The sequence below is a fragment of the Limulus polyphemus genome, unplaced genomic scaffold (genome assembly GCF_000517525.1).
Source record: "Limulus polyphemus unplaced genomic scaffold, Limulus_polyphemus-2.1.2 Scaffold1508, whole genome shotgun sequence".
Lineage (NCBI taxonomy): Eukaryota > Metazoa > Arthropoda > Merostomata > Xiphosura > Limulidae > Limulus > Limulus polyphemus.
Window position 1 is genome coordinate 214,246 of NW_013667118.1, and position 9,694 is coordinate 223,939.

The 9,694-nt window shown below is 31.8% G+C and overlaps 1 protein-coding gene across 1 annotated transcript; it reads left to right on the forward strand.

Moving 5' to 3' along the window:
• Window positions 1–364: 364 nt before the first annotated feature.
• On the forward strand, window positions 365–9,096 carry LOC106463875 (tetratricopeptide repeat protein 19, mitochondrial-like). The gene is made up of 2 exons (XM_013923955.2): window positions 365–1,005; window positions 8,146–9,096. The coding sequence occupies exons 1-2, from the start codon at window positions 611–613 to the stop codon at window positions 9,062–9,064; spliced, it is 1,314 nt and encodes a 437-aa protein (XP_013779409.1). The 5' UTR covers window positions 365–610; the 3' UTR covers window positions 9,065–9,096.
• Window positions 9,097–9,694: the final 598 nt, after the last annotated feature.

Below are 9,694 nucleotides of genomic sequence, written 5' to 3' on the forward strand. Positions count from 1 at the left end.
TAATTGATTAATGTTTGGAGCGCTGCGGCCTGCGAGGTACAGCGTGTTCATTAAATATTTTCATAGAAATCTGAAGCGGACATCGTTCTTTTGCTAAGGATAGCATGGTATGTAACCAGGAAGACGTCTCATTTGAGATAAATACAGCAAAAACACGGCACTGTTTGGGTCCCGAAAAGCCAATGATACAGCTTTCTTCTTATTAACTAATTTTAGTTTAATTTGAAATAGAAAACGATTACCTTTTAAATGATAACAATATATTGAGGGAACAAAACATGCAAGTATGTAAGTTAGAATAGTATGAAAATATTCTTTAATTTGTCAACTATTGAACTGATAATAAGGAACTTGGAATAAGTAACCACCTTCTAGTTCTAGGTGGTGCTTCCGTATGTCTTACTCAAAGAAATCACATTGCAGTTTTACTTTTGATAAGAGAGTCGTAGGCTAATTGTTATCGTTAATTGATTTCATAATGAAATACGCAAAAAACAATTACGACTGAGACTTGGACCTAAAGCTCTAAGTTATAAAATATTTTAAGTTTGCTATATACTTACCAGTGTTGAGCCTAAGGCGAAATATAATTATATTTATATGTAAAGTTATGGCGTATAGTATGAAACTTAAAGCTGGGAAGACTTGGTCTTTGTTGAATTCGTGTATTAATAGTCATATTTCGAGATTTTTCGTTACAATTTTCAATAGAAATTTAATAGGAGAAGAGAAGTTAATATACCTACCAATTCTTCAACGACCAACTAAGGTTAACGGGAATCTTGCTAAAACGAGTAACACTAACAGTACTAGTAGCTACGTTATTAAAAATAAAAGTACTGGGCCTATCAGTAGTAGTAGACCGCGTAATACTAGTAGTATTACTGTCTATAAAAAACAAAATAAAAGTACGAATGATATCGTAAACAATGGAGTGAGAAATATTAACTTTGTATGCCATCCATTTTATTCTAGTGGTCAAGAAAAGTATCCTGGAACAAAAAGGTATGTTTTAATTGTTATAACTATAATTTGTAAACATTTGAAGACTCGCAAAGTGAAACTATAAAGTATAATAAAAGTAAAAGGATATATATGAAAAATAGAAGAAAATACATTCCAGTATAACGTGATTTTTATCACAGCTTTTAGGTCTATTGTAAGACTTAGTTCTATGTATATCATCACATATTTGATTTACTGTAAACGCGATGTTTAAAGAAGAAATTAGGGATAAATGCCATAGGCTTAAAAGAACTTTATAAATTTAATTGAGAGATAGATTTGAAGATGTGCAGAACTAAAAGATAGTTAGGGATTTGGTTAGAAAGTAAGGATATTTAAATTATCATATTAAAAACAACTTGCTGGTAATGCTTAAACTGATAGCAAGAATTTTAAAATGTGTTATAGGTATGCAAAATGTTAAGTTGGGGATTGGGCCCTTAGAATTTTTTTTAAATGCTGATGGAATAAATTTTATTGAATATTATGAGATGGCTGAGCTTTTAAATGTTTTTTTCCAAGAGAAAGTATTACCAATATTCCTGATTTTCTTGAGAATTGTACAGAAAATACTACAATTTAGCCAAATTATGTAGGTTTATTAATAATATAATATAATATTTAGGGAATACATAGGATCTATTGGTCCATCTAGGTTGTCCCATCCTCTAAACTAAACTAAAACTATTAAATGAATAAATATAAAAACTCCAAGCCAGCTCTTATCATTCATATAGTTATCAAGCTTTCTCTTAAACTCACTTAAATTTACTGCTTCTACAACATCTGAAGGCAACCCATTTCATAGGTCAACCACCCTGTTAGAAAAATGAAACTGTCTTAGCTGAAGATGACTCCTACCATGCCAAAATTTATATTTGTGTCCCCTAGTCCTATCATTCTCACCATTAAGTATGAAAAAAGATGATGCATCAACAATATCAATTCCCTTAACAATCTTAAACACCTCAATCAGATCCCCCATAACTCCTATTTTTTTCAAGAGAAACCTCTCCATCCCAGACACCATTCTTGTAGTCCTACTCTGAACCTTTTCCAACAATTCCTAAGGTAAGGAGCTGGAGACTGAACACAATACTCCAAATTTGGCATAACCAGTGACCTATACAGTGAAATCTTAACCTCCTTAGTCTTGTATTCAATATTTCTGTAGATACAACCTAAAGTCCAATTTGCCCTACCACTAGCAACAACACAATGCTTAGATGGCCTAAGAGACTGATCAACCACTACACTAAGATCCCTTTTTCTCATGACACTGATAAGGTTATTCCCTTTCAAATTATACTTATATTTCAAATTATGATAACCCACATGCATTATCTTTAATTTATTATAATTAAAACCCATGTGCCATTTACTCACCCAACTCAATGAATGACCTAAATTCTTTTGTAAAGCAGCATCCTCTTCCTCACGGCCAGCAACATCCAAGACCTTAGTATCATCAGCAAATTTAAGTAATTTTTAACCATTCCTTCATCTATGTCATTGATGTAAATCAAAAAGAGCAAAGGTTCTAAACTGAGCCATGAGGTACCCCACTTGTGACATTAATCCAGTTTGATTGAACTCCATTTAAAACAACTTTCTGCTTTCTTCCATCCAACCACTATTCTATCTAATTAACTAACTCATCCCTCACACCTATATATTTTTTTTACTTACCTTTTATGTGGCACCTCATCAAATGCTTTCTGAAAATCCAGATACATCAAATCTGTGCCCTTACCCTTATCTACATAAGCAGTATCCTTTTCAAAGAATGTCAAGAGATTTGTAAAACAAGATTTTTCCTAGTGAAACCATGTTGACTATCCAATGAAATTCTAAACTTTGCTAAATGACTTGCAAAGCATCTTTTATCAGACTTTCCAAAGCTTTTCCCACCAATGATGTAAGACTAATAGGCTTATATTTAGTGGGATAATTTTTATCATCTTCCTTGAAAAGAGAAGTAACATTAGTCAACTTGCAATCCTCAGGCACCTGACCACTATTCAAGGTCTTACCAAAAAAGAGTAACAAGGGGCTCACATATCCAATCCTTAATCTCCTTCAAAACCCTTGGGGGAAATATCTGGCTTAGGAGCTTTATTCTTTAAATTTCCCAATTTTTTTTTCTTTACAAGCTCAGAATTAATGTGATCATTTTGTTCAAATATCAACTGTTCAAGATGAAGAACATTGCTTAAACCTTCATTAGTTAAAACGGAAGAAAAAGCAGAGTTAAAAATTGTTGAAGCACTATAACTAATGTTTTTTCTGATAGTTTTAAAATGAGTTTAAAGATTAGATATGTGAGCCCTGTTCTTTAATTTTATTGTAGGTCAATAGACAGTGAGTAAGTGCCTAATGATTAGACATTTCTCTTATTTTCAAAAGGGCTGGTAAGAATTACTCTGGAAATTATAGGCCAGTTAGTCTTATTTCTGTAGTGCAAAGATTTGAATACAAAAAAAAACTTTGGAAAATCATTTGGTGAAATGGGATATAAAAATGGGCTCATTAAACAGAAATCTTTTCTTATTAATATATACTTTTTCTAGGATGTTACTTATTACATGGATAGTGGAAAGGATGTGTTCTTTATGTGCTTAGATTTTGATAAGCTACCCTGCAGTTCTAGTTAAGAAACTCACATTAGTAGGAGCTGTGGGAAAGACTAATTAAATTGAGTGAAGAATGGCTGGATGAGAGCTAGAAAGCCAGAAATTATTGTTAACAGCATTTCTCATTAATTGTGTGCATCATTGGTCAATGCTTGTGCCTATGTGTTTTCTTAGTAGAAAGTAATTATTTTTAGTATATTAGTAAAGTTTGCTGATGACATAATTATTGGGCAACAAGGGACCATTTAATCTTTCTAAGCTGATCGTGCACACACACCCTTAAAAAGACAAACCATCCTTTATATCTCAGTAAACCACGAATACCTTAAGTTTTATAAGGTATCAACTTCCACTACAGCTGACGGCAACTAATTCCATAAGGTAATCACCCCGTTAGAAAACAAACATCTTATTTTAGAGTTAATTATTTCACTATACAAATAATTGGTTAGGCTTCACCTGGAATACTGTGTACAGTTTTAGTATTTATATCTAAGAAAGGATACTTATTGACTTATATGAAAGGGTTCACAGGATGGCTGGTAGGATGATTCTGTGTATGGAAGGGTTGTCATATGAGGTTTGTAAAAATTCACTCCAATAACTTTATCTTGAGAAAAAAATGGGTGAGGGCATTGATAGGATAAGTTCTCTGATTCCTTTGTTCTATATTCTGAAGATAATAGGATGAGAAGACACAAGTTTAAAAGTTTGCAAAATAGCCTGCCAGGCTCCTGTTAGTACAGTTTTATTTTCTTAACAGAGTGATTGGCTTATGGAATGAATTGCTATTAACAATAATGGAGACAGGAATTTTATCAGAGTTTAAAAAGAGAATCAACAAGGGACCTTTTGGTCCTTCAAGATTGTCCTTACACCCCTACCACCAAGGAGGATTAATGGCTTAAGTAGGGTACCTCAAGGTAGAACATTTGCTGTTTTTGATATATTTCAGTAACATAGATGAAGGGATGGTCAATAAATTATTTAGACTTGCTGATGATGTTAATGTTTTGTGTGTTGCTGGCTGTGAGGATGCTGCTTTATGAAATAATTTGGATTATTTTTTTAGTTGGGTGAATAAATGGCAGATGACTTTAAATCATAATAAATGCAAGGTAACTCGTGGGATATCATAATTTGTATTTTGAATATAATTGTTATGGGGATAACTTAACAATATTATGGAAGAAAAGGATCTTGGTGTTCCTGTTGATTAGTCTCTTAAGCCATCCAAGCGATGTTTTGTTGCCAGTGGCAGGGGAAATAGGATTTTAGATTGTATTAAACAGAAATATTGAATACAAGTCTAAATGGCTTATAATTTCATTGTATAGTTCAATGATTAGGCCACATTTGGAGTATTGTGTTCAGTCTTGGGCTCCTTACCTTGGAAAGAACATTGAATTCTTGGAAAGAGTTCAGAGGAGGGCTACTAGGATGATATCTGGGATGGAAAGGTTTTTATATAAGAACAGGTTAAGATCTTTGAAATTGTTTTCTATTAAAAAAAAAAGAGTTAGAGGTTACCTGATTGAGTCATAGGTTGAAAAGGAAATTGATAGTTTTTATGTATCATTTTCTTTTTTAACTGTGAGAATGGTAGGGCTAAGGGACACAAATATAAATTTTCCAAGATGGGAGTCTTCTTCAGTTAAGACAGTTTTAATAGGATTGTTGGCTGTTGTAATGGGTTGCCTCTAAGTGTGGTGGATGCAGTGAATTTAAGGGAGATTAAGGGAAGGCTTGTTAAATATTTGAATGATAAGGGCTTTCTCTGTGTTTTTTATTTTAGTTATTTTTATTATGCATATATATGTTTATATTATACATATTTTAAGTTGTTGTCCCAAAATTTTGTTATGTCAGAGTTAGAAATACCACTGCCTTAAAAGTCCGTTAAGCCATTAACACAAATGATGAATCAAAAAAAATCTAAAGAAACTATCGGAGAAATCATTTTACCAAAGTGCAAGACTAGATTTGTAATTTGATCTTACAAAGCTTATATAATTAACTCCTAAAATCCAAGTGTGCATTGTGTGTCTTGTCAAAGAAATGCATCCAGTATCAGCTTTTGTCAGTAACTGTACAAAATAGCTTTTTTTACTAGCATGTAAATAAATCTTGTTTGTTTTCGAAACTATGGTTATATTAGTAGCACATTAATAATGGATATCCAATTGGAATGAATAATGATCTCTTGCTAGAGTTTAAGTCTTTATGTCAAACAATAGTCATTCAATTAAGCTAAAACAGAAAGATATGTTTGAAACTGAAAAGTATTATTTTATTTCTACCATAAAAGAGGCATGAACAATTTTTAACAAAATATTACTGAAATGTGCTAAGAGACATGTATCAAAAATAATTACAAACATTAATTACAAAAGGCATAACTCAATGTAAATTAATAATGTGGTATTAATATTAAAATCAAGGATCAAAATATTACATTCTCACATTTCCAAGTAAATTAACTTTGCTTGAGAAATTTCATCTTTTTAGTTGGATTTCCCAATTGGTTCATCTGAATTCATTTAGTTATGACCAATGAAAGCAAACATAAGACATGGATTAAATAAAAAACAATTCATCAGAAAGTATAACTTTACATGAGGGAATGTAATCTTCCTAATAGCTTACCCTCAAGTGAATGTAATTTTATTTCATTACTTCTGTCCCTGAGAATGCATAGAAAAAAATGTTTCTAAGTAGTTTTTACTAATAAAAATATGACTGATATGCCTTATTTCCATGTGATTACAGACACAATTATTGCTAACATCTTTCACCATAAAGATAAATATGGGGGAAAATGTATCTGTAATGAAGATAAATAAATTGATTGAACTTAATTGTGTGTATTATGGCATAGTGTTTCTTAAATCTCTGAGTGATGTATTATATGAATCGGTTCATATTTTGATAGTTCTAATGATAAAGGGAAATCGCCTTGGATGTATGAAAAGGAAGACATTATAATGATCTTTAAACAAAACCATGGGACAAAAGATACCTGAATAAAATAGACTAAATAGTTTTACATGTCTGTTTGTTTTAAATCAATAGATTAAATTATGAGAAATGAAGGGTCATTTTGTACATCAAGGACGTCTTGCTTCCCAGCACTCTGAGAGAAACAGAAAACTAATCACTATATCTGGCCCTGATCTCCTAAGTATTTGTCAACTCAACACTTTTCTTAAACTCTTGCAAAGTTGCAGCCTCTACCACTGTAGACAGCAGTTTATTCCAGAGACTAACACCCTATGTGTATTGGAGAAATATAAGTGCCATAACTTGAACTTTTATCAAATTTAATGGAATTCTCCCAAATCCATAAGTTATTAGTTTATTATCATTTTGACTTTTTGCAATTTCTTCAAGCTCTCAATTACTGGGTAAGTAGCTTTAATGAAGGATATTCTATAGTATTTGTATTTATCTGGATTGTAGTGTAGCCTTTGACTATTTCCCTTATTTATGGTTACTTCACAAATTGATATGACATATGAAAGAAGCTATACAATTAGCATACCTGGGATCTTTTGAATGTGGCTGACCCTGATAATTTTTGAAGGATTATGCAGTACACTGTCGATCCATAACTTGAAACACTTAATCATAAATGTTTCTTTAATGTTACTGAACTGTACATGTACATTGCTACTTCATTCATCAATCATATCAACATTTGAAAAATATTTGTTTGTAGATAAACAACTTGAATAAGAAGACAACATAAATTTTTAATTATTAAATACATGTACTTAATTTTAACTACATCTCACTATACTTACATTAAAAAAAATTATAAGGATCAGATCTTTTTGAGAGCTGCATTTGCTGTAAGATCAGCTAACTTGCCCAGAGATAATCTCAAGATAATTGTCACACATCAAGGGAATGAAATTCCCAGTGACTGTGTCAAATTCAGAGAGCTAACAGCTGTGACAATTGACGTATAAACAATGTTGGAAATCTTGCTAGCACCCTAGACAGATTTTGTGCTGAAGTTAAACAGGTGCATGGTTTATATGTTTATTGGTATGACCACATGATGATGGGTTGTTATGTTTTGAAAATTAAACAATTTATTAATCATTGAGTTAACATTGATTCTTAAAATAAGACCAAGATCTTGAATGAAATGTCGAATTTTAAGATTTTCATGTGGGCCTGGGTATGTAGGCTGAATAAACAAGTGAAATAAACAAACCAAGTAACCAGATTTTAGTATTGAAAACAGAGGGGTAGAACAGTTATTGAATGGGAATTTCAGAAAATGAATCATTTGTTGCACTCGTAACCAGATAATAATTGTTCCTTAAAACATGTTGATTGAAATTTGCTTCATGATAAAACTCTTGTCATCCTGAATGTAACACAAAATATAACTGTGGTTACTGCCACCTTATTTTTTTGTAATGTTTGACTTATTCTTTTTATAATACATTTTTCATGATTAATAGAAGGAAACTAAATATGAATTTTCTTTTTCAAGTTTTATTAGAAGATATGCTCTCCTAGCTGGAATACTGGGAAGTCTTGGTTTCCAGAAAGATGAGGAAAAAGAAGAAGTACTTATCTCCACAATCAAGCGTGGTGTTCTTTCTATTCAGAAGGGAGACTTGAATACTGCAGAGCAGATCCTCCATGTTGCCCTTAAAATTGCTGAAGATGAAATGAATCCACAGGGTATTACCTATATATATGATTTACTTGCTAACATTGCCTTTGAAAAACAAGAACATCAAAAAGCAGAAGCACTCTTTGTAGAGGTAATGAAACGAATGATTGCTTCTGGAACTCCAAAAGATGATAATGCAATTTTGGAAATGTCATTGAAGCTTTCAACTATATACAGTGAGCAAAAACTTGAAGAAAAGGCAGAAGATGGATTTCGTTACTGTTTTCAAGTGCTGAACAAAAGAATCCAATCTATTGATTTAGAAAAAGTGGATATTTTCACAGAAACAGAACAGGATGATATTATTTTATGGGCCATGAGCTGTGATTGGTATGCTCGTCATTTAATGTCTAAGGGGGATCTCAAAAATGCACAGCAACTTTATGAAAAATCCTTAGCAGTTTCTGAAAAGGTCAATGGACCTTCTCACCCAAAAACTTTAATTCTAATGAATGATATTGGAAGTGTTGCCAGCATGAGGAAAGACTTTGATGTGGCCATCAGTTATTTAAATCAAGCAATAGATAGAGGTACAGTAGAAGAAAGCTCAGACCTACCATCTTTCTACTGTAACTTGGGAGTTACACTTATGCAGAAAGGGGATCTTCAAAATGCATTTAAAACATGTGATAAAGGGTTTCAGTTAGCTAGAAAATTAAAAAATAAAGTTGCTCAAAGTGAAGCCAAAAAATGTATAGAAGAGGTTAAAAAAGTTAAGAATACCAAGTTGTAAAACATCAGAACATTAATAAAAATATGGTTAAACCAGGAGCACTCATATATCAAAATGCTCTATTTTGCAAGCTTTGTTTAACTTTTTAAAAAGTCTACTTTAAAGTTAGAATAAGAAAAGAAGGTATGAGGACAGAATATATTTACTTCTGAAGTACCAAAGCTATACCTAGTGCATTTCTCATTTTAATGTGAAAATTTTTGAATAATATATTTATTAATGCTTATTGATCATACAGCTTAATTTCTATAAAGCATCATTATCATCATCCTTAATATATATGTTTGAATGTTGTTATTTATTTTGTGATTAACTTTATTTGTAAAAAATATTTCACTGAAAACCTAAATATCTGAATATTATTACATATATAACTTAAAAATAATTTCAATTGAAAAGTTAATAATTCAAGGAGCCCTCTGATCACAACCTAGAATTTGACTTTTAATTTAGAAATGTGTTAGAAATTGATTCTATAAGGGTGTTTCCTAAAAATACTTCGTACTTGATTTCCATATATGTTCCATAAAAAAGGGCCCGGCATGGCCAGATGGTTAGGGTGCTCGACTCGCAATCTGAGGGTTGCTGGTTCGAATCCCTATCACACCAAACATGCTCGCCCTTTCAGCC

What these genes read in the sequence shown, in the direction of transcription:
- LOC106463875 (XM_013923955.2), top strand. Translation starts at nt 611, where the DNA reads ATGGCGTATAGTATGAAACTTAAAGCTGGGAAGACTTGGTCTTTGTTG. An exon ending in AAGTATCCTGGAACAAAAAG is followed by an intron (nt 1,006 to 8,145) that starts GTATGTTTTAAT and finishes TTCTTTTTCAAG; the next exon opens with TTTTATTAGAAGATATGCTC.